This window comes from Symphalangus syndactylus, chromosome 20, assembly GCF_028878055.3.
Source record: "Symphalangus syndactylus isolate Jambi chromosome 20, NHGRI_mSymSyn1-v2.1_pri, whole genome shotgun sequence".
Taxonomy (NCBI): Eukaryota; Metazoa; Chordata; class Mammalia; order Primates; family Hylobatidae; genus Symphalangus; species Symphalangus syndactylus.
This window is the reverse complement of record NC_072442.2, coordinates 39,228,055-39,252,205: the sequence shown is the minus strand read 5'-3', so window position 1 is coordinate 39,252,205 and position 24,151 is coordinate 39,228,055. Positions and strand designations below refer to the sequence as shown.

At 56.5% G+C, this 24,151-nt stretch overlaps 1 protein-coding gene across 7 annotated transcripts; it reads right to left on the bottom strand.

The window, feature by feature from the left end:
• Positions 1-2,236: 2,236 nt before the first annotated feature.
• Positions 2,237-24,149, bottom strand: MLLT6 (MLLT6, PHD finger containing). Of its 7 annotated transcripts, none has more exons than XM_063628909.1 (20): positions 23,660-24,149; positions 22,372-22,451; positions 21,851-21,905; positions 21,519-21,628; positions 20,121-20,224; positions 19,819-19,912; positions 17,299-17,547; positions 16,604-16,702; positions 13,652-13,790; positions 12,418-13,032; positions 11,784-11,965; positions 11,444-11,552; positions 9,808-9,874; positions 9,494-9,639; positions 8,820-9,017; positions 8,642-8,730; positions 7,163-7,512; positions 6,635-6,725; positions 4,446-4,802; positions 2,237-3,862 (listed from the first exon to the last, which is right to left on the bottom strand). In XM_063628909.1, exons 1-20 carry the CDS (start codon positions 23,766-23,768, stop codon positions 3,821-3,823), a joined length of 3,285 nt encoding a protein of 1,094 aa, XP_063484979.1. In that variant the 5' UTR covers positions 23,769-24,149; the 3' UTR covers positions 2,237-3,820. The 7 variants fall into 7 exon arrangements, with proteins under 7 accessions (XP_063484979.1, XP_063484977.1, XP_063484976.1 ...); XM_063628907.1 differs by having other exon boundaries at positions 13,574-13,790; positions 17,299-17,544; XM_063628906.1 differs by having other exon boundaries at positions 13,574-13,790; positions 23,660-24,148.
• Positions 24,150-24,151: the final 2 nt, after the last annotated feature.

The window sequence follows — 24,151 nt, the reverse complement described above, 5'->3', positions numbered from 1 at the left end:
TAGACACACTCTCAATCCTGATCGACATGGCGGGAGAGAGCCAAGGCTACTTGCCCACCTTCCTTGGAATTCCCAGTTGAAGTTACCTCAATCCCTCTAGGCACCTCCCCCCAGGAAAATAAGTTGAGATAAAGGAGAACTGGGTGCAAGCTGCCTACCCCTAACTGGCCCATTGCACACCAAGGAAGATCCTAGAAGCTGGCAGGGGGAGCCTGTGCCTTTGAAAACCTGTCTTCATTTCCAATTTGGGAAAGAGAAGCGTGGAGGTTACCCTTTCTTGGAGCTGGCCCCTGGCTTGGGCTCCTCTCATTTCTCTAGACCCTTCCTAAGAGTCTGGGGTGAGCACCTCCCTAGAATTCAGTATGGGGGGAACGGGCAGGGGACCCCTCATCAGCCTCAAGGTCAGGACACCTTCAGGCAGCAGCAGACCCAGGAGCCTGAGGGGGAAAAAACCCCACAAATAGGAAAAACAAACCAAGACAATCCTTAAAGTGTCATTGTCCATGGAGAGGATCCACCAGCTCTGAGCTAAGACAGTCAGTGCCACAGATACCCTCCCACCCCGGGCATAGCCCTGCACTCACACCGTGTGTCACACACACAGGGACAGCCAGCCAGCCATGTGGAGACCATGCTGTGGGGCAGGGGAACCAAGGGCCAGGAGCCACAGTCCTGAGGGCTGGTCCTGGCCCTGTCACTGAGCCCCTTCTAGGCTTGGAGCTGTCATCTGTGATGGGAGGAGCTAGCTGAAATGACCCCTAAAGACAGGTCCCTTCAGCGCTGGCATGCACCAGTTGTGACCCCACAGCAGGCACTGCCTCTATATGCACCCCCACTCACACCTCCTCACCGAGGCTGGGAACACCCGACTCCACATACCCACTCACACCTCCTCACTGAGGGTGGGAACACCCGACTCCACATACTCACCCACTCACACCTCCTCACTGAGGGTGGGAACACACGAAGCTCTGCTCTCATGCGTTTCCAAACTCTGCTTCCGCTCTGCAAACCACATCCTTCCCCTCCCCCAGACAAAGAGATCTACAAATCTGGGTCCCTTCCCACCCTCCACCATCCAAAGTCACTCTCAAAAAAGGGACTGAGGTTAGGAGAGGGTGAGATCATTACAGCCATCCCCCTGCGTTGGTATTCTGCTCCTCCTGAAGCTTTCGAGACCTTTCCCGTTGAAGCTCCCTGAGAAGGAAACGCCACTACCTCTCTCATGAGAGACGGGGGAAGAGAAGAGGGCTGCACCCATTCATACCCAGCCTGGGCCCTGTCTTCAAATCGAACCTAACCGCCACAGTAGCCCAGTCTGGGGAATGCAAGCAGCTTGGGAAAGTTGGAGAACAGACACTTGGAGATGAGAATCCCAGGCTTTGGGTTGGGTTGAGGGAGGGAAGAAGTGTTCTGGGCCGGGGTCGGGGGTGGGGTGTCTTGGTTTCAATGCACAGAATCACTTGGACCTCTCACTCTTCAACATGGCAACCTCGGGGTAGACTTACTTCCCTTCCCATCCAGACAAAAGTTAAGTTTCGCTCTAAGTGGGCCAGCCTTGGGCAAGGGCGTGGGTGTGAATGAGCAACTCCTCTAAGAATCTCTGAAATTTACTTTTTTTTTCTTTTTTGAGACAGAGTCTCACTCTGTCACCCAGGCTGGAGTGCAGTGGCACAATCTCGGCTCACTGCAGCCTCAGCCTCCCGGGTTCAAGTAATTCTCGTGCCTCAGCCTCCCAAGTAGCTGGGATTACAGGCACGTGCCATCACGCCCGGCTAATTTGTGTATTTTTGATAGAGACGGGGTTTCACCATGTTGGCCAGGCTGGTCTTGAACTCCTGACCTTAGGTGACCCGCCCACCTCAGCCTCCCAAAGTGTTGAGATTACAGGCGTGAGCCACAGCGCCTGGCCTGAAGGTTACTTTTCTTTTCAGTGGTTTGGGGCAGGGAGTTATACAGCTTAATAGATTAAGATGAATAAAATGCTGAATTCTATTATTTCTTTCTAACATATTTAGCATTAATAAAAAGTATTTCTGAGGTCATCACAAGTGCCTCCCCCTCCCCCAAGCCCTTGCAAGTGCCTAAGAAATTGCCTTTGAAGGATTCCCACCCCCCTCCATTATCAGCTCCCTAACATCTTACAAAGTCTTATCAACAGGAATATTAATATTATTTTCAGTATCAGAAAAAAAAAACAGTTGAGCAGCACAGGCAAAAATATATCTGCACTACGTTTCTGTCTTTGCCAAAAATATACACATCTTCTTTTCTTTATTAAAAAAAAAAAAACCCAACAACAAAAACCCAAACAGAAACACACACAGAAAAATCCACACATGCAAAGAGACTGACAAGGCCGGAACCTGGGGAAGCTGGAAACCCCTACCCTGGGCTCCAACCCCAGTGCAACTGAAACAGGGACACAGGCTTCGCCTTGCCTCTTGCCTCTCTCCTGACTGTCCACTCAGCCTCTGTGCCAAAGGCCTGGGCAGGCGGGGACTCTTTGAAGGTGAGAATTGCCCACTCTACCCTGGGGAAATAGCTGGTGGGTGAGGGGACAGTTGTTAGCTTAGTGGCTCCCCTGGTTGGTGGGGGTGGGGTGCAGGAGGCAAGCTGGCTAATTCTGGGAGGGAGGCTTTTGCTAAAAGCAGTGGCGTTTCCCCCCACCTTACCCCCTCCCCCAAGCCCTGGGGCTCCCCTTGTGCCAGAGAAGGAGGAGGAAGCTATCAGTGGGGTAGGGGGCCCTAAGGGGGCCCTGAGACCATGTGGAGTCAGGGTAGGGAAGGCAGGATATTACCCTGATTCAAAGCCCTGTGCCCCCAGTGACTCTCCAATATTGGAGTACTGCTCTGGTGTTTGTTAACCATTCATGCCCCCAGAGAGGGACCAAAGTTGGTGAGGTGAGGAGGGTACAAATAAGAGCTGGGAGGTCCCCTCTCTGGCGCTGCTTCATCTGACCACTGCGCCTATCCTTGCCCTTGGCTGCCCTGGGTCCAGGGGGAGAGAGACAGGAAGACAGACACATACACACACACCACACACACATGCACGCACACATACACTCACACACTGAGTCGGGCAGCTCCATCTCCCCACCCTCGGCACTCCTAAGTCCAATAGTGCAAACAAAGGGCGGGGCACCAAGGAAAGCCGGAGCCTCCCTGCACCTGCCCTCTCCTCCCCATCACGGGGCCCCAAGAGGTTGAGGAGGCTGGGGCTGAGTGTGATGCTCTCCTGCCCCTTCTCCAGCCTCCGACATCTGTGGGCTTTTACAAGCTCAGCTTGTGCCCCTGCGCTGGGGGGAGGGATGGCGAGAAAAAGTCCAAGGGGTCCCTTCTGCCATCTGCCCGAGCTGGGAAGAAACTGCAGGTAAAGTGGGTCCAGCCCTTCTTCCATAAAAGATTTCCCCGCAGGGACAGGCCCAGGGCCTCTCCCTCCACTTCTCCCCATTCAAGTGCTGATCCATTTCATGTGACAGGTCCAACCAACCCCCTACTTCTGCCATGGCCCACTCTGCTCTCGGGGGGGACCTCCAAAACATTTGCTGGAGGTGGACCTCCTAGGCTGGCTTGCAGACTGTCCTTCCTCTGAGCCTCACAAAGCGGACAGTGCGTAAAGGGAAGGGGGCCAGATGGAGAGGGCTCCCCTCTCAGTCTCAGTCCTCAACACCAGGAGCTCCCCACACCTCCTGGACCTCAGCACAGGCTCTGGGTCAAGGCTCTCCAGGGTCTGGGCGCAGGTGCCTGCTCCAGGCTAGGACCCCTCAGGCTAGGATCTGTTCCCTCCACTTGGGGGGTCAGGTGGGGTGAGGGTGGATTTAGCCTTTTTCCTGGTTGGCTGAGGCTCCTTTGTCAACGGTCTGGAAAGAGAGGGAGGGAGGCCGGGGATGTGGGAAGTGTCAGGTCCTAACCCCCAGATAAGAACAGCTTCCTGGACCAAGAAAGCTGCTGTGGGGTGCTGAAACGGGGCCAATGGAAGCCCCTGGCCTGGGCTCTGAGGGGTGCGCACCAGGGCCGATGCGCAGGGGTGTGAAACCACCCTGCAGAAGAGCACTGGGTTGCATGGGCATGTGGGAGCTAAGGCCGTGTGCCCTCAGGAGGGGGAGAGGGGGCCTTTCTGACACTGGCCTACCCAGAGGGTCATCTTTTTCTAATTGGTCGGCTCAGAAACAAAATGGCTTTTTCTAATTGGTCCTCCCGGAGGAAGGCTGTTTTCTAATTGGTCCTTTTCCTTTGAGCCCATGCTCAGATCGGATCTTTCTTGGCCCTGCAGGAGGGCACCCATGTGCAAGCAGAGGCCCTGGGGTCTGAGGCAGGGCACTTTACTGACCTAGGGGTTGCTTCCTTCCCCCTGCTGAGGTACCTGATGATAAAGCCTTCTGACAATCCATCTCTACCCATCCCTCAGAGGGGAGGCAGGAAGGCCCCGGGCCCCTTACTCACCCCTCCTTTGGGGCCACCGCCACTGCCGTCTGCTCCCGACAGGCTGAGGAAGGGGTTGGTCTGGGCAGTGAGGACTGGAGGTCCGCCTGCTGCTGCCACTGCTGCAGCTGCAGCTGCTGCGGCCATGAGACTTGTGTTGTTGCCAAGCGAGGGAGCCACTAGGGCTCCGGCGGGCAGCAGGGGTGGAGCAGACGCTGTGGGAAGCAGGCCAGGGGTGCCCGCAGACAGCAGCGGGGTGGAGCTTCCTGCCAGCAGGCTGGCCATGGGCAGCTGGGAGCCCCCAGCCATCTGCAGGCGCTGCAGCTCCCGTTTCTGCTGGATCTGCTGGATCATCTGGTAGACAACAGTCTGGTGTTCCTGCAAGGGGGGCAGACTGCTTGTTGGCCAACAGTCCTGGGGGTCTCTTCCCTGCTGCCTGCCTGCCCTGCCTGGCCAGGCCCCACCCCATCACACCGGAACCAGGAGGCAAGAGGCCTGTGAGACAGTCAAGGTACTGTCTCGAATTTCCCACTTAGCCTCGGTCTCCCCATCTACACAAGAAAATGGTTGCACGCCATTGGTATTTGCCAGCTGCAGCACTGCCGGCCAAAAGCAGGGTATTTAATATCTCTGGCCCTGCCCACAGAATCACCCCTCAGCTCCTAAGACAACCACAGACGCCCCCAAGTTGAAAAACACTAAACTAGGTCAATAGTTTTCTTTTTTTTTTCTTTTTTTTTTTCTTTTTATTTTTGTGAGACGGAGTCTTGCTCTGTCACCCAGGCTGGAGTACAGTGGTGCGATATTGGCTGACTGCAACCTCCACCTCCTGGGTTCAAGTGATTCTCCTGCCTCAGCCTCCCAGGTAGCTGGATTACAGGGGCCTGCCACAACATCTGGCTAATTTTTGTATTTTTAGTAGAGATGGAGTTAGTTTTCAATTCGCCGGACGTGGTGGCTCAGGCCTGTAATCCCAGCACTTTGGGAGGCTGAGGCCTGTGGATCACTTGAGGTCAGGAGTTCGAGACCAGCCTGGCCAACATGGTGAAACCCCATCTCTACTAAAGATACAAAAATTAGCTGGGCATGGTGGCATGTGCCTGTAATCCCAGCTACTTGGGAGGCTGAGGCAAGAGAATCCCTTGAACCCGGGAGGTGGAGGTTGCAGTGAGCTAAGATCATGCCATTGCACTCCAGCCTGGGCAACAAGAATGAAACTCTGTCTCAAAAAAGAAAAAAAAAAGTTTTCAATTCCCTTTCTCTTTCGTTTTGTTTGCTTCTATCATTTAAGAGTCATTTATTTTGCTTTGAATAGGCAAAGCATTCTTAATGTCCCAGAAACCAAAATAATATATCAAAGTTTACCTTAAGAACTTACTCCTCCTGCTCCATCTGGTCCCTACAGGGAGCCAGCTGAATTGGTTTCCTAATATTTCTTTATATGAAAATGTTTATTTTTCTTATTTTTTCAACTCCCTGTTTTGTTTTTGAGACAGGGTCTCATTCTGTCACCCAGGCTGGAGTGTATTGGCGCCATCTCAGCTCACTGCAGCCTCCACCTCCCGGGTTCAAGAGATTCTCCTCCTCAGCCTCCCAAATAGCTGGGACTACAGGCGTGCACCACCACGCCCAGCTAATTTTTTGCAGAGACTCGGTTTTGCCAAGTTGCCCAGGCTGATCTCGAACTCCTGAGCTCAAGTGATCTGCCTGCCTCAGTCTCCCGTGCCTGGATTACAGACATGAGCCACCACGCCCGGCTGCTTCCCTATTTTTCAAAAGTAAAACTCCTTTTCTCCAAAGGTAGTTTCAGCTGACCCGACAGGAGACAGACCCAAAGAAGCTGCTGTGGTTGAGGGTGGTGTCACCTGCTCAGCCGCTTAGACCCTGGAGTTTCCCCTGAATGCCTCTGGGGCTGGGACTGAAATGCTCAATAACTGAGGACTTGCTGCCCTCCAGAGTCTCTCACCAGGATGCGACCTGGGGCTATTACAGCAGCCCTTTCTCAATGCCCAGGGGACCCTGGGCATGATCTTATCCCCCTTACCTCCCATGGATGCTCCACAGGGCCCGGCCCCTGTCCCACAGGCCCAGCCTGGAGCTTCCCCTCCCTCTGTCTGCTCCTGCCCTCTTCTGGCTGGCCCTGATCCTCTGAGATGAGCCCTTCCAGGCAGACCAAGGGGTCCCTGAGGCAGGGAAGGGAGGGGCATTACCGGGGTCAGCTGCGGGGAGGCCAGGAGCTGCTGGAGTTGCTGGAGCTGCTGCTCTTGCTGCTGAAGGAGATGTCTCTGCTGCTCCGTAAGGCTGAGGTGGGGGCGGGGGGGGGTGACAACACACAGACCATGGGGGAGGGCCAGGGAAACACTCCTGCTCCCAATCCCAGACTCCTTCAGACCCAGGGGAAGCAAGGCAGGGATGTGCGATCTTAGAGCACTGTGCTCATAGGGTGCAGCAGGAGTGATACAGGTCTGATTTAGAAGAACTGTCCCAGAAGGAAATCCTAGAGTGCAGGACAGGAAGTCAACAATTCTTTTGTCCCTGGGGAGCTACCGTCCAGAGGACACACATGTCTAACAGTCTGTGGAGTCCCTACAGGCCAAGAGGTGACTAGGATTATATACCCTGTGAGACCAGAGGCCATTTTTCCTTTTAGGGATTGTGGGTGTTTTGGGGAAAATCCCTCCCTTCCCAGAGCCAGCCCCCCACCCTGTTCCCCTTCCCAGGGCTGAGCTCTCCCTCACCTGTTGAGACAGCCTGGCAGCTGCAGCGTGGGGGCCCCGCCAGCCTGGCTCAAGCTTGCGGGGTTGGGGGCAGCGGCCCCATTCAACCCCCCAAGGAGCCCATTGAGGGGCAGGCCCCCACTGCCTGCCAGCCCCCCCAACAGCCCCTCAGCCATGGGCATGGCCCCCAGCCCCGCTGCCCCGGGTGCCCGGCCCAACCCGTTCTGCGGCTGGGGCGGGAGTGGGGCAGGGGCCCCAGGCAGGGCCAGAGGCAGAGTGGCAGGGCTCTGCTGGAGCAGGGGCAGCGGTGGGGGCGTGCTGTGGAAGGACAGCGACGAGCTGCTGCGGCTCGGGCAGCCTGAGTGTGGGTCCTGGGGAGGGAGGGGGAAGGGAGGGGTCAGAGGGCCAGCATGACTTTTCTGGCCCCTGGCCCAGCACCCACCAGCATTCTCACAGAGCACAGCAACCCCCACTTCACCCCCAGGCACCCTGGAAGAAGCAAGGTCCAGGGATGAGGGCTAAGAATCCAAATTATCTTCACGAATCATGTTTCCTGACCCCCTCCTGGGAGCCCAGTGCTCCTCGTCATCCTCATTTAATAATGGACAATGATGATGGTGGTGACCATCTGGTGAACCAGATCCTGGGCTGAGGGCTTGACCTGTGCTATCTTGCTATTCTCATTTTATGGGTGAAGCCATTGATTCTTGCATAGGTTAAGTAACTCTGCAGGCAAAAGCACTACAGCTGAAGTGAAAGGCTCAGGTTCAAATCCTAGGTCCACAATCCAATGGCTTGGGTGACCTTGGGTTCAACCTGTCTTAGTTTACTCACTCATAAGCTGGGGGGTAATAGTAGTACCTATTGCATAGGCTTACTTTGAAGACTAAATGAATGCTTTAAAAAATCTTAGCATAGGGCATAACAAAGGGCAAGTGTGCAATTAATGCTGGTTATTATTATGATTATTACTGCCCAAGTCACACAGTTAATAAATGGCAGAGAGAGAACAAGAACCCGGTTTGTTGGATTCCAGTAATAACCACAACACAATAGCAACTGCTATTCCAACCGCCACCAATTACACAGGAATTATTTTGTGTGAGGCGCTATAATAAACCCTTCACAAATACTTCTCAAAGAGGCCTTACCCTAACCACTTTCTATCCACAGAAGCAGCCCTCCGCCGTTCTCTGTCACAGCCCTCAATTTCTCTCCACCCTAACATGTCTCCCAGTTTGTAATGACTCCTTCTTTGCTTGGGGTAGCCTATCTTCAGAAGCAGCGCTGTGCCGATTTTGCTCACTGATTGCTTAGCCAATGCCTGGCACTAAGTGAGCACCTCATAAATATTACTTGATTAAGGGAGGACTGAACGGATCAATCAATTGCTCAGTCAGTCACTTCACTGCCCAGCCTCCAATAGCTGCGGGGAAGAGATGGGACCAGGAGAGCCTTGAGTCTCCCCCTCCTTCCTGCCCCGCTCCTTGCAGCGCCCACCTCAGAAGAAGTGGACAGCGAGTTGTCCAGGCCGAGGCTGCTCTTTCCCGGAGGGCTCTTGCTGGTGCTCAAGGAGTCGCTGCTGCCGGCTGTGGGAGGGATGTCACAGGCTGCAGTCAGGGCCAGTCCGGACTTCAGGGCAGGGGCCTCTCTCTCGGGCTGGGCGGGATCCCCTCACCTTGGGGAGGCAGGCCATAGGGCCCAGGGACAGGGCCGTTGGCGGCAGGCAGGGCAGCAGGCAGGGCAGGGAAGGGCACAGAGAGCTGCACGTTGAGAATCTGCAGCCGCTCCTTTTTGGCCGTCAGGCTCAGGATCTGCTCTTGCAGCCGCTGGTTCTCCTTCTGCAGCGCGTGCAGCGCCTTCAGCATCTCCACGACTGCGGCGAGAGCGAGGAACCTGAGGGCGGGGCGAGGGGGCGGAGGCGGGGCCAGGGGACTGGGGGCGGGGCCTGGAGGGGAGCCAGGGCTCAGCCCTTTAAAAGGAGGCGCCATCCTAACGAGGGACACAGGTGAGCTCTGAGAAGAGAGGCGGGACTTGGGGAGCCACAGGTGTAAAGCCCTGGGGCGGAGCCTGAGGCTGGGGTCGAGGCCACAGGGGTCAGGAGAGAAGGGTGGAAGTTGCGGTTTGGTAAGGTCGGGGCCCGGAGGCCACGAGGGCCAAAGGTGGGGCGCAGAGGGACTAGGGCCGGTAGCGTGGCCCGGCAGGGATGGGAGGTGAGGCCCGGGGTGGCCGAGAGTCAAGGCTGGGGCGGGGCCTAGGGGCGGAACCTTAAAGAAGCTTGGGGACCTCGGGGAGAAAGGTGATTGTTGGGGCCCTAGGGCCGGCGTCCCGACCGGCGCCACCCCTCCTCACTGTTGACGCCGGCCTCCCCGTCGCCCTGCTTCTCCAGAAGCTGCTCCATGTTAGTCGTCCCTGGGGCCGCCGGGTCTAACTGGCCGCCCCCACAGGGCGCAGAGGCTGTCTGGTCGAAGAGTGCGGGGAGGCTGCTGATAGGGGACCTGCGGCCAGAGGGAACCTGGGTTCAGTCGACCCGACCACTCCAGGCTCCTCTGGCCCTTCCCCCGTATCCCCCAGGGGTTCCAGCCCGGCGCCGGTCTCTCCGTCCCTCCTCCCTCAGGTGTCCCTCCTGCCCCCAGCCCCTCCCTCCAAGCTGCCCCTTCCCTCACATGGAAGACAGACTCTCCTGAGGGGAGGTCCCCCGACACCGGAAGCTGCAGTCCTCCAGGTCTGGCTCTTGTAAGAAGGAAAGGCTGGGATCAGCGTGGAGGACTGGTCGCTGCCTCAGGGTCCCCGCCCCCGAGGTGGATATGGGATTGGGACCTCACTGCAGACCCCTTTCCCCAGGAATCCCCAACCCCAGATTGGCAGTTCAAGGCCAGCGCTGAGGGCCCTGGCTCGGAAACCTTGCCCCTGGGAGGCAAACCCCGGGCATCTGCTCTCTTCCTCCTCTGGGCTGAAGGCTCCACTGTCTGGCTTCTTTCAGATCCACCACCCAGTTCCTTTCCTGGGATCTTCAGAGTTATAGAAATTTGAGGTCAAGACAGACCTGGATTGAACTTAAACCTGACATCAACTTTTGTGACCTTGGGCTCCTAACCAGCCTCTCTGAAGTGACTGTTATTAAGATTAAAAGAAGGTAATAAATGTGAAGTGTTTACCTGAAGGGTTTAGCTGGCATGTAGCAAGCCCTTAATGACTGCAGCTATTAATCATAATTAGCTCTGTATGACTTTTTACATTCATCAGATCCCTAATCAGGAGGCAAAACTAAAACTCTTCCTTGGGCCACAGAATCCTGATCTGAGTTTTAACAAATATATCACCCTACTCTGTCCTTCTTAAACGTGGAATCATATTTGTCCCCTTTAAGGCTTACCTGAGTCGGCAGCCTGGCTGTAGGCCCCGCCTCCCAGCCTGACAGGTGGTCTCCCCGCACCAATCAGCTTTCTGGGGCTGGGCTGACTCTCCAGGGAGAGGGCGGGGAGCTTGTGACCCGCCCCCTTAACTCGTAAATAACCGGAGAGGTTGAGATCTCCGTAAGCGCTGATCCCAAGGACACACTACGAAGCCAAGGGGGAGCACGCTACACCGGTGAAAACACTGGGCTTGGAGTCAGGAGAACAGAATCCGAGCTTTGGGTCTGCCATTTCCTGCCTTGAGCAAGTCTTCCATCTCTGCCTTTTTCTTCTGTGAGACGGAGCAGTAACTGCCCTGCCCTGCCTTCCCGCTGGGTTCTAACGTGAAAGTGTACCCTGGTTTGCTGTGTGTGGCTTTTTTTTTTTTTTTTTTTTAAGAGACAGGTTCTCCCTACGTTGCCCAGGCTGGTCTCCTGAGTAGCTGGGATTACAGGCGGGAGCCACCGCGCTGGAATTTTGTTTGTTTTGAGACGGAGTTTTGCTCTTATCGCCCAGGCTGGAGTGCAATGGAGCGATCTTGGCTCGCTGCATCCTCCGCCTCCCAGGTTCAAGCAATTCTCCTGCCTCGGCAGGAGTAGCTGGGATTACAGGCGCCCACCACCACGTCCAGCTAATTTTTGTATTTTTAGTAGAGACGGTGTTTCACCATGTTGGCCAGGCTGGTCTTGAACTCCTGATCTCAGGTGATCCATCCGCCTCGGCCTCCCAAAGTGCTGGGACTACAGGCGTGAGCCACCACACCCGGCCTGTTTGTTTTTGCAGGGAGGGCAATGGCCAGAGGGAGGGGGCAGCCAGAAAGCTCTCCCATTCTTTCTGGGGTCACATGCAGGTGATGGGTGTCAGACCTTTGGGAAGAAAGGGGAGAGGGGGTCAGATATTCACATACCTGTGTGGCTGCTCTCAGCTTGGGCGAGGAGGGGGTTAACGGCACCCATGGGGGTTCCAAAGATGTGGGTAGAAGGGAGGCTAAAGGTAGAGCCAGCCAGAGAAAACACCTAAGGGAGGGAGGTAGAATCCCCTGGAGGTTATTCCTGGATCTAGGGCACAACTGTGTGTACCGGGGTGCAGGGGGCTGGGTGTGCTGGGGAGCAGAGGGGACCAGAGCCCGGAGGGAGGTCTGATGGCAACTCAGCCCAGTTGCTCCAATTCCCATGGAAGGCTGGGGTCCTCTGTCAGTCTGTCCCCAACCTGCCCAGGGAAGGAGGATTCCAGGAGTCAGGCCTCACCTGAGTGGTGGAGATAGAAGCAGAGGAGGAGGGGAGGGTGCTGGTGAATGGGGAGCGGCTGAGGCGGGGCAGGGCTGAGGTCCCTGGGGGCCCCAGGAGGCTGGAGGAGAGAGGGGTGCTGCAGACAGCCCGCAGCATCCCGCCACTGTGGGAGATGGGGTCCTTATTACTGGTGTAGATGCCTGCAGGCACAAGGACAGAGGGAAGCACGCGGTTACCCTCCATCCCAGACTCCTGCTCAGCCAGGTGGCCGTGACAGCCCCTCCCCAGCTGCAGTGCTCCCCGGGATCTGGCTACATGCCCCAGTCTAACCCTCTTTTTGCAAAGATGTCACTTCCTGCCTGGGTGACATCTGCTTGCTGCGCCTGCTTGTTAAACTGCCCTGCCGAGGGCTAGGGAATTCCTAGCTTTTCTAATCTCTCTCCCAAAACTTGGTAAAACCTTCTGACAATCTGCCCCCAATCCTTTCCACTCCAGGCATGCAGAGGGGGATGTCTTGCAGGTGACTGTCTCCTCTGTGCTCTATCTTTTGGAGCGGTATCCATCCCATTTCCTTCTAAGTGCATGTGTAAGCTCTGTTCCTCACTAGACTGTCTGGGCCCTGAAATGCCCTCTGTCCCCAGGGGTCACTAACCTGCCCCTAGTAAGGGGGACTCCAGGCTCAGGCTGGGCAAGCTCCCAGAAGGCCCAAAGTTTCGGGAGGCCAGACCTCCCAGGCCGGAGCTGACCAGGGAACCTCCAGAGAAGGGTGAGGCAGCAGTGGCGGTAAAGCCAGCCAGCTGGGCACTGGGCAAAGATGGGGCAGCTGGGCCCCCAGTGCCCTCCTTGTTCCGGCTGCCCTTGGGACGGCCTGGCCCGTGGCGGCTCCTCTTGCTGGCTTTGTGCTTCTTCTCCTTCAGGCCTGTCTCAGGGGTCTCATCAGCAGGCACAGGGGTGGCACTCAGTGCGGGCATCCGTTTGTGGGTGCCTGCCGAGGCCCCAGACCCCGTGACGTGGGGAGACTTATAGTCCCCAGGGGAGGGCGCCCGGGCCCGGCCTGAACTGGAGGTGGTGGTGGAGAAGCGCATGATGGGCCCGAAGCCAGACAAGACCACCTTCTGCTCAAAAAGGTCAGCTTTGGGGGGCTCGGGGGCTGAGGGAGAAGGAGGGGCTGAAGGGGCAGGGGCTGTGGGCTTGGAGTACTTGTCCTCCTCTGGCTGCTCCAGCTTGGGGAATGCAGAGAAGTCAGGGGAGCTCTGCAGGGACGAGACTGTGCACAGAGGGAAAACGGTTACAGCTGGACCCCAGATCCCCGCACTCCCTCCCACTCCCGCGTGTACTGGCGGGAGAGAGCTCTCGTCCACGAATGGGGATGCCTGATTTCCTGTCTCAGCTCTGCCACAGTCTGTGTCCTGGGATGAGTACCCCCGACCCCTCCAGCTTTCCCACTTGTAATAAAATGGGGGAGAGTAACTCGCACCCTACTGGCCTCACTAGATGACTGTAGCGATTATAGGAGATAATGTTAACAGCGGTGCTTGAAAAATTGTACCTTGCAGCACAAATGTAGGGGATAAGGAATACTGTTATGAGGTTGGTGGGGTAGCCCCTGAAGGGGAGAGGAGGAGAGTTCTGGCTCAAGAAGGAAAGGTTTAGGGGCAGGTTTGGAGAGGAGGGGATTCCCCATCTTTATCCTGAACCAATGTAGAAGTAAATGAGATGCAAAACCAATATGCAAATTCCCTTGCCAGAAAAGCTCAGGACAAAAGGCAGTCCCTGCTCCCAGCTTCCTCCCGGATGCCCACACTCACCTGCAGGCTGGAAGGGCCCCCCAGAGGAGGAGGAAGAGGAGGAGGAAGAGGAGGAAGCGGAGGTAAAACTGCTCACACCTTTCCCACTGCTCAGTTTCTTCCCTTTATGACTCAGGCTATGGCTGGAAGACTTTTTCCCCTTTGAGTCCCTGCTGCTCTCAGAGGTCTCCTGCGTGCTGGCCTCGTGGTGGGAGGAAGAGGAAGCCGAGGAGGAGACCTGAAGGAGAGGAGAGAGGAAGGTTCAACACCAGCTGCCTGGGCCTGTGCTGATCCTGATGTGGGAGTGAAGCAAGAGGGCACAGGACCTCGCTCAACTGGGAGAGCCCACAGCTAGTTTCGTGATGGACTTCCGGGCAGCGAGTGGCCGGGAGCTCCTAGACCAGGGATATGGGGAGGCAGCTGTGGCACTCCTGGGTGTAAGGCAGAGGGGAATTCACTGAACACAAGGTGTCTGTCTTTCACCTTAGGCAGGGAAGATGGAAGCCGAGAGGGAGATGAAAACAGTCCGAGTCTGAAGAGATTTACTCATTGGTCCATTCATTCATTGAATACTTAAGGTGCCTAAGGAGGCTGGACCTATGCTGGAAGTGGCGAGGCAGAGAAGGACCCACAGGAGAATGGGCTTCTCTGGTGCCATCCTGGAGCCCTCCAGCTACTACTCCAAACTTCAGCCCCCTGGCTTTCCACCCATTCTCTGACCACCGCATGCTCTTCCTAGACAACCTGAGATTGCACACACTAAGCGTTTGCCAGGAAAGCCTATCCTTACTCTTCCTGGGAAATTTCTCATCCCTTAAAATCCAGCTTAGAAGTCCCTCTTCCCTGAAGCCTCCCTAAATACCTCAGGTGGAACAAGACATTCTGTCCCCTTATTTCCAGAGAACTGTGCACACATGACCACATGTCAACAGCTGCCACTCTGCACTGAAATGTTCTGTCCTGTCTGAGGCACCAGAAACCAGAGAGCGGCAGGGTGGTGGTTGAAGGAGTGTGGGCTCTAAGTCCGGCAGAGCAAGGTATGAGCCTGGTGGGCTCTACCCTTCACCGCCATGTTTTTTTTCTTAATTTATTTTTGAGACAGAGTTTCACTCTTGTTGCACAGGCTGGAGTGCAATGGTGCAATCTTGGCTTGCTGCAACCTTCAACCTTCAATCACCTCCCGGGTTAAAGTGATTCTCCTGCCTCAGCCTCCCAAGTAGCTGGGATTACAGGCACCAGCCACCACACCTGGCTAATTTTGTGTATTTTCAGTAGAGGCAGGGTTTCACCATGTTGGCCAGGCTGATCTCGAACTCCTGACCTCAGGTGATCCACCTGCCTCGGACTCCCAAAGTGCTGGGACTACAGGCATGAGCCACCGCGCCTGGCCTCACCGCCATGTTATACTGTGCAAAGTCTCAACCTCGATGACTGTCAGTGTCTTTACGGGGAGCACTATGCATATGTGGTGAGTTGGATGCAGCATGATGCCAGATACATGGTATAGGGTCAATAAATGATGAGACGTCCGATGGCAGCAGCTGCAGAGACAGTGCTGTGGGCAGGTGAAGAGCACAAGCCTTCAAGCCAGACTGCATTGGAATCTCAGCTCTACCACTTTACTAGCTGTGTGCTTTTAGGCAAATTACTTAACCTCCCTGTGCCCCATCATCTTCATATATTAAATGGGGTTCGTAAATTTCCAACCTAATTGGATTATTTTGAGTATTAAATGAACTAATCTCCATATGCCTTCCATCTCCTGGTTCTAGAACACAGCCTGGCATGCCGTGAGTTCGTTCGTGCTTCAGGCTGCTGCCAGGGAAGGCCCTTTTCCTCCTAGTAGCGACCAGGTATGCAGTTAATCGTGCTGAACAGATAAATGCTGAATGGAGGCTGGACCGGAAACGAGAGCCACCCTGCACTGCCCCTCCCGGGCAGAGTCCTGGTCTCTGTCTTCCTCTTTGTTCTTTTCAACAGCTGGAGTTCTGAAGGGAGCCAGATGTGGTTCTGAGAGTAAGGGAAGAGACAGGCTGGGGGGAAGGGTAGCCGAAGTGCTGGGGCGAGTGGAGGGGGATGGGCAGAGTTCTCTGGCATGTCCAAGGGGCATCCAGTTACTGGAAAAACTCCCAGATCCCTGGCCATTTCTTGCCACCTGCCCGCAGGCCCCTGGAAAGGTCAGAGGGCATGAATGACAAGCTCTCCAGGTGAGCCCTGGGAAGCAGGGGAGAGGTTTACTGGGGCAGTTGCCACAGCAACATCACCCTGGAAACCTGATACCTGAGCCTCCTGCTAAGGTGCCCAGAGCTCTGCCAACCGTCTGAGGTGGGGTGGAGGTGAATGGGCAATAATGGTGACAGGAGGGAGCAGTTTCTCTATCTCCCCCAACCCTCCCAGGTTCTCCTTCCATGGGGAGGGCAGGTTGTAGGGAGCAGGGAGGGCTGTTCCAGCTTGGATTAGTAATTCCCTGGCCTAGGGTAGGGCCTGCCTATGGCTCATCCAGATGTTGCCCATTTCTGGAGACAGGCCTGACATACCATGCCCTGATGGGAACGGTGGGATGAGTGGGAGTTTCGGGATACTGTCCAGGGGACTGCCCCTCATGCCACCTTGGTCAGAACTTTCAGCCCCTCCAACCTGCATGGAGTGGGATTTGGGTTGGGTGACAAGCTTTGGGTGTCCTCCTGATGGGGCGGAGGGGATGTCCTCTACTGATCTCTGGGGACACAGGCCCTAGAACTTGGAGAGCAGGCCTGAGTGCCATCCCCCACTCTCTGCAGACAAGAGCCCAGGGCTGAGGCCCTCTGGACAGAGGCAGATGGGAGTATCTGGCAGTCAGCACCCCAAACCTCTAATCCCATGGTTGGTCAGTGATTGGCGGCCCCTTCTAGGCTGGAAGAGGGAGTAGAGGGTATGGGGTGGGAGGGGAGTGGCATTAACTTGAAGCTGTGGGGAGGGTGCCCAGGTCCCTGGCTCACCAACCTCTCGCCCCCACCTCCCTCTGCCACCCCAGACCCACGCACCATCCCTCCTGAAGGTGGGCAGCAGTACCTTGTCAGCAGTGGGGACCACGGGCGGGGTGAGGATGCTGGGGGGCGACTCAGGCCGCTTCTTGTGCTTCTGCTTAAGGCGTTCTTTGTCCTTTCGACTCTGGAGAGGGAGAGGTGACTAGATATTGTGCTGGGGGGCTGTCTGGGCAAGGATAAACATGACATGTGGGTATGGGGAGCTGACACCCTCTCAGGGATGGGGTTTTGTGGGCACCATCTCTCCCTGAGGAGGGCTGGATAATGGGCTGGGCAGGAGCGATTCAGGCAAGTTCCTGAGAGCCAACAGCCCTTCCCCCGGCCCCGCCTGCTAAAAATAGCCTGTCCCATTATCACACCAGTGCTACAGAGCACCACGCGCGTGAACACACACACCTGCAAGGGTGTCCACCTGGGACACAGCTGCACAGGGGGACAGGAGCAGGGCACGCTGTGCTATGTGGCACGAGGGAACGCAGGCATGAGCACTTACAAACTAGGTGGCACATGGCTGGACTGCGGAGACGTGTGCAACGTGCAGAGCCATATGTCTAGGGCTTAGGGGACACTGTGATGTCATGGGGAGGACCCAGAGGAACCACTAACACAGCCACAGGGAAGCCAAGCTCCCACCTCACCCACCCGGTTTCACTTCAGCCCCCTCCTGCCCTCAGTGGCCTCAGAGGAAGGAAGAAGGCAGGGCCAAGACCTTAAGGGCACCTCATGATGGCTTCTTGAGCCATGTTTGTGAATCTCCGAGTCCCCGTGTGGGAATGATGGCAGGTGGGGGAGGGCTTCTACCTTCTTCTGGCCCCTCTCGTGGTGGGTGGGGTGCTTCTCCTGCTGCGTAGATGGTGACACTGACCGGCTTCTCCTCCCAGAGATGAAACCACTGCCACCTCCCCCCATGCTGCCGCCTCCTCCTCCAGCGCCTCCTCCGCCTCCCCCGCTGCTGTGCCGGGATGTCTTCTGGGGGAGAGATTTGAGAGAAATCGCAAACCCTCCTCTCACAGGCTTAGGGAACACTTCCAGAAGGTTAGAGGATCCTGATCCTGGGGGTCAGCCCCATGTGCCCCATCTGTCACTAAGAGGACCTCATGTCCTCTATGATGCTCTGCTCAGCAGAAGGGCGTTCCCCAGCCTGAAAATCCTAGAGGGTTCCAGCTGGCTCGTCCAATGTGCAGAGTCAACCGCTGAGGCCCAGAAGAGGCAAGGATTCGACTGGGCCCCAGCAAGGCCCACCTGGAGGTGAGACTGGGGCCCGGGTCTTTCATTCTCTCCATGGTGCCCTCTTGGCTGACTGGGCCACGGCCCGTTTCTACCTCCTTCCCTGGAGCAGAGGGCATGCAGGGGACCCTCATGGGGAGCGCGTGCTCCCCTGCACTCCATATCCAATCCTCCCTCCAGACACTTGGCTCAGCTATCACCCCCTTCTCCTTTTTCCTGGCCCCTCCCCTCCACCAAACACAGTGGTTGCTCCTGTCCCAAAGGATATGCTGCCCTTAACTTGAAAAAAGGGGGGAAGTTAAACATCAACACAACCCAAACAACCCACATGCTGGGTCTCCTCCCAGCCAGGGACTGCCTCCCCCATCCCCTTCACTACAGACCCAGCCTGATGGCTCCACCCTCCCCGGGGTTATAGCTGCTCCCTCTAAGGTCACCAGCTACCTCCCAACTGCCAAACCCAAGGGCTAATTTCAGGCCTTATCTGACCAGTGGGCAGCTCCCCAGTGTTGGACACAGCTCCTACCTGCAGAGCCCCACACCCTGCAAGGCCCCCTCTTTCGTGGCCCACCTGATCTATCCTTGTGGACAACCTGGGATTACAGCCCCAGCCTTATAAGCCTGGAGCTGCCACTACACCCTGCCCAGGAGTCTGACATCCACCAAATCTAAATGTCTCCACATGGCGCCTCCTGCAAACCAAACCAAGCTCGCTACCTTGTCCTAAGTTATCATCAAACCCTGAAACCAAGGTGACCATGTAACTTGTGATCCAAACCTGGACACTTTCAAAAATGAAACAGGGGAACTATTAATAATTACACCGGGCAACAGGTATAAACTGGGACTGTCTGGGGCAAATCAGGACATGTGTTCCCCCTACAGAAGCCAGCTGTACCCCTTGTTCATGGCACCCCCAGGTATTCAAGCTCCATTTACCCAGTGTCTAGAGCCTAGATCCTAAATGTCACCCCCAACTCCTACTTCTCAGCCACTCCCACGATTAGGCAAGTCTCCCTAGAAATGGTTTTAGCATCCAGCCTCACCCCTCCATCCCCCTTCTCGCAGCTGTCTCCCGGCCACCAGCCTCAGCCCTTCTGATCTAGCCTCACAGCGGCTGCCAGGGTAATCTTCCTAAAAAACAAATCTGATCATGTTACTCTCCCGCTTACAGGCCTGACAAGCCTGTGGCTCGGGGGTAGATCCAAGCTGCAGCCAACTGCTCCAAAATACCTCACAGCTTCTGGGACACACAAGTCTCTCCACAAACACAGACACAGAGTAGCACCCTTTCCAGCCTCCCCCTGGACCCCTGAAGCCTGGGGCAGAAGCAAGCCCAGCTCGGGCCCTGCTTTCTCACTTCATCTCCTGTCTCTTCCCCACCAAACACCCCATTCTCCCGCTGCTCACCCATGCCCTTCCTCCTCTCAGGACTTTGTCCATGCTAGTCCCTCTGCCTGGGACTCGTTTCTCTGTTTGGCAGGCTCCTGAGGAGTTTTCAAATTAGGCTGCCCGTTCTAAATCCCACCTACCAGCTGCAAGGTAAGTTATATGACCTCAGTGAGTCTTGGTTTACTCATCTGTAAAATGGGGAAAATATAGCACACCTAGTTCTTAGGGTTGGTGGGGGGACCACACAAAGTAACACATGGCAGGAACTTTGTCCTAAGGCAGAGGCATAGTAAATGCTGCCTCCCACACAAATGTTGGCTCTTATTTTGATTTCCACCTCCACTCAGCTTAAATGCTACCTCTTCCTTGAAGCTTCCTAGACTCTGACAGGCAGGGTCTGAGCTTTGTCTTTTGGGACAGACTGCTTGGTCCAGCTCTGATCCACACACCTGAAGCTGTACTTTATTCCTCATCGAATGAAGAGCTCCTCTTGGGCAGGGACTGGGTTCTTTCCCTCTCTGTCCTCCTAGCACCAGGCACTGGCCTGGCCCAGAGCCCATGCCCTCTAACCATCTCACCACAGCTGACTGACCCACTCATGTGCTGGCCACCGGGACTCACCATCTTGCTGAAGTGGTATTTGCAGTAGCCGCAGTACTTGACATTGTCCACCTCCAGCACTTCTTCCTCACACAGCAAGCCTGCCATTTGGGCACTAACCAGAGAGGGCAGCCTGAGACGGCTGAGGCCACAGATCAGATAAGCCACCTTCCTCCCACCCTCCTGGCCCCCTGCTGAGGCGAAGCCAAGACCATCCAAAGAAAGCATTGCCACCACCATCAAAGGGACAGCAGCTAGGATGAGCCTGATCAGTGGCCATCCAGGACAAACCTGGGGGGTGGGGGGTGGGACAGGGGTCTCACCAGGTGACATGGAAAGCTTGTCGACATCCATGGCGGTTACAGGTCATGCAGGCTCCCGAGGCCGCCTTGCTCTCCCGGCCCTGCTCCTCGCAGATGTAACAGGTCTGCAGGACACAGTGCAATCGTCCCCTCCTCCAGGGAGCCCCTGTCCTACTGATGGTCCTTAGGCCATCCCCTCCATTCCATTTGCTCTCTACAGTCTTAGATCAGTGCTATCCCACACAACTGTCTGCAGTGATGAAAACGCTCTATGGTCTGCGCTGTCCAAGACAAATGCCACCAGTCACATGGGCTATAAGCATTTGAACTAGGCTAGTGTGACTGAGGAACTAGATTCTAAATTGTATTTAATTTTTGTTTATTTATTATTTGAGACGGAGTCTCCCTCTGTCGCCCAGGCTGGAGTGCAGTGGCACGATCTTGGCTCACTGCAACCTCCTCCGCCTCCTGGGTTCAAGGGATTCTCCTGCCTCAACCTCCCGAGTAGCTGGGACTGTAGGTGCCCACCACCATGCCCAGCTAATTTTTGTATTTTTCTAGAGATGGGGGTCTCATCATGTTGGCCAGGCTGGTCTCAAACTCCTGACCTCAGGTGATCCACCCCCCTCAGCCTCCCAAAGTGCTGGGATTACAGGTGTGAGCCACCACACCCAGCCTGCTTTTAATTTTGATTAATTTATGTAGCCACGTGTGGCCAACGGCTACCATGCTGGGTAGCACAGTCCTTGGATGGTGAGCTCTGAAAGGCCAAGGCCTTTGTCTGTCTTGCTCACTAGGGAGCTTATGCCCACCTCTGCACCTCTGCCCAGACTTTCTTCTGCCTGGAACCTGGGGACCCTCACCCTCCTGGAAGCTGGCTCCTTCTCATGCCCCAAGTCTCAGCCTAAACGTCTCCTTCCTTTACCATCTTGTCTAAAGTAAGCCCCCACCAGGTCTTTATTTTAGTGTCTTATTTTCTTCACAGCATTTATCACAAATTGCATTTACTTTGCCTTTTTACTGATATTTATAGTCTTCGCATGCAAGAACTTGCGTTCCATTGAGCGGGCAGCACACCTGTCTTGATCAGCACAGAACAGCGTGTGCCAGCTACCTTGCACCAGGTCTGGCACATAGTAGGCACTTAATAAAATGTGTCCAGCGAATGAATGAATGAAATACCTGTGAAGGTCTACCCTCTGGCAGAACTACTGCAGGGGAGCCTACTACTTCACCTGAGTGCCAGAGCATGAGTGTGTCTGTCAACAGAAGGGTGGTTCACTGGTAGCTACCTACCCACCTCCCAAGTTCCCTTTCAGTGCTGGTTGGACAGAATCAAATTACACTGGATGAAGAGGGCGTTGGAGGAACCCATGGATGGGAGGGAACTGGTAGGGGACACGGTGGGGGGCCGCTGACCTTGTTGAAGCGATCATGAGGCACGTACTGCAGCACGATGGGCTCCATGGTGAGCACGTTGGCAAATTGCACCTCGGGGATGTAGAGGGCACACACCACGTGTGCCCAGCCTGGGGCAGTGTGGGGGTGGCCTCAGCTGCAGATGGCAAGCCAGAGACTCCACCCCTCATGACCCCACGCTGCAGACTGTTCCCTCCTCCACAGCCTTCCCATCAGATTCCAGCGCCAGCCAGGGAAAGGAAACCCGGCCTCCACCCCAACCCAGTCCATTCCTGCCTTCCCAGACCATGCTCAGAGGGCCTTGCTGACCTCAGCAGATGAGCCTGCCTCACCTCCATTATCAGTCCTCTTCAATGCCCCGTCTTTGTGTGGGCACAGCTCACACCTCTGCCAATGCAAGAGTGCACAGGGGTTGGGGGATCTGCTGAGCTGGGCCCTCCCTGAACACATTCAAGGGGTCCCAGGCTGAAATGCTAAGCTCTAGGGTGGATGGATGGGGCTACAGTGGAAACGGGATTGGCCGTGAGTTGGTAACTTGAAAATGAGGAAGAGGACATGAGATTCATTATAGTTTTCCCTCTACTTTCATATGAGTAGGAAACTTCCCATAATACAAAAGTTCAAACAGACAAAAACCAAAGCCCCATGCCTGAGATGGGGCAGAGGGAGGGATGAGTGTGAGGCAGAGATGGGGTTGGAGGTAGGTGTGCAGGAAACAGGAAGTCTGTGTGACAGAGCTAAATCTTACCCCAGCCTCGGCCTCGGCCTCGGCCTCAGAGTACCCTAGCTCAACCGGAGACGCTCAGGTGTGTGGGAGGGGCCGGGGAGTGGAGAGGGGCAGTCTGGAACTCACCACCCTGGCTGCTCGCTCCTGAGATTCACATTTCCGGCAGAACCAGGGTCCCGTTGGCACCTGAACGATGCCATAGCAAGCTGAGGGTGGGGAGGACAGTCGCTGAGCAAAGCTGTCAGCCAGTGGCTTTTTCCCAGGGTAACTGGGGGAAGGCGGTGACTCCAAAGAACTAGAGCCAGTTCCAGCAGTGGGGACTGCTCCCCAGTCTAGGGGTGGGTCACTCAACAGCAGGACTGCCCAACCGCACAACACCAGCCTTCAACCACACAATTAAGCACTTCAAACAGGGCGGGAAGTCTGAGTCTTTGACCTTAAACTTCTAGAAGATCCTCCCCCCACGCCCTTTCTGGACTTGTTTCCCAGCTGCTTCCCCGAACCAGCCATCAGCATCAGGAATAGAGAAAACCAGAGGGGACAACAGTCACGACCGTCAAACACGTTTTGTTGCTGTGGGCGGGGGGATTTCTTAAAGGGCCAGTGAGGGACGAGGCGGAGAAGTAGGGGGTCTAGGGACCTCATCTTCTACCTCTAAGTATCACAGAGTCAGGTTAAAAGTCAAGGCTGAGGGCAGGTGCGGTGCTGGGAACCGAGAGGAGTGTGGCGGGAAGAGCCCCGGGCCACAGCATTCAGGGATGTCCCAGGAAGGGGGGGCCCGGCTGCCTGTGCCAGGCAGGCGGGAGATGCCAGCCTGCGCCCTCGGCAAGATTCCTCAAGGAGTTAACTCCCGAACCATGTGCTGTTGGGGGAAACTCCAAGCCTCCCTCTTCTCGATTCCGGCCCCCTGCACAACCTCTCTCCTATCCTTAGCTCTTCCCTGGCGGATTTTAAGAGTCCCTTCTCCCCTGGGACCCTTCTCTTCCCTTTCCAAGTCCGCTCCTCCCATTATCCGGAAGCGAGGGGGGATGACGCCCCCCCCTTGACCTCTTCCTCCCGGAGCCGGGACCAAAATAACCGGGCGGGAGGGGACACCTCGCAGGTAAACATTCCCCGGGCAGCCCCGACACCCGCGGTGTGGGGCGCGGGGAGTTCACTCATTGCTCCCTAGACTCTCCCCAAACTCCCTCAACTTAGGGTGGGGGGCGCGGAACTGGAACAATAGGCAAGAAAACAATGCCTGACCCGGTCTTCCAGGACCGGGCGGGGGGAGCTCCCCCTACGCCTCCCTTCCCTTCAGGTGGGGTGGGGGAGGGGCGCGCGAGCCCCAGGAGGTCTCCGGAGGGCGCGGCCGGGGGCGCCCCGCGCACGCCGCCCCCGGGGTCCCGCCGCCCCCCGCGGGCCACCCCCGTACCTTGGTGGACGGCCACGCTGCACGCGTGCCCATCGCAGTAGACCAGCGGGTTCTCGGCCCAGCCCCTCTCGTCCGAACATACGCAGCAGCCTCCTACCATCTCCTTCATACTCCCATGAGCTCCCTCCGGGGCTGGGGCGGGGGGCCGGCCGGCGGGGGTCGGGGGTCAGGGGGGAGGGAGGGAGCGGGGGGCCGCGCGCCTCCTCGCCCCCTCCTCCTCTTCCTCCGCCGCCGCCGCTTCTTTTCTTTGCCTCCTCCTTCCTCCTCCTCCGCGTCCTCCTCCTCCTCCTCCTCGCTCGCTCTGTCTGGCCGCCCCCCCCGCCGTGCTCTCGCCCTCATGCCCCGACGGGCCCCCCCCCACAACAATGAGACTCGCACGCCGGGCTCGCCCCCTCCGCGCCGCTCGCCCGGCTCCTAGGGCCGCCCCGCCGCCGCGTAGCCCGGGCCCGGCGGGGGAGGCGCCGAGTGGCACATCGCGGGCGCCCGCCCGCC

Coding starts and splice junctions, on each gene's coding strand:
- MLLT6 (XM_063628906.1), bottom strand. CDS start 23,768: ATGAAGGAGATGGTAGGAGGCTGCTGCGTATGTTCGGACGAGAGGGGC. Junction 22,452..23,659: donor CAGCGTGGCCGTCCACCAAG/GTACGGGGGTGG, acceptor CCCCACCCTCAG/CTTGCTATGGCATCGTTCAG. Junction 11,553..11,783: donor CTTCTATCTCCACCACTCAG/GTGAGGCCTGAC, acceptor TCCCTCCCTTAG/GTGTTTTCTCTGGCTGGCTC.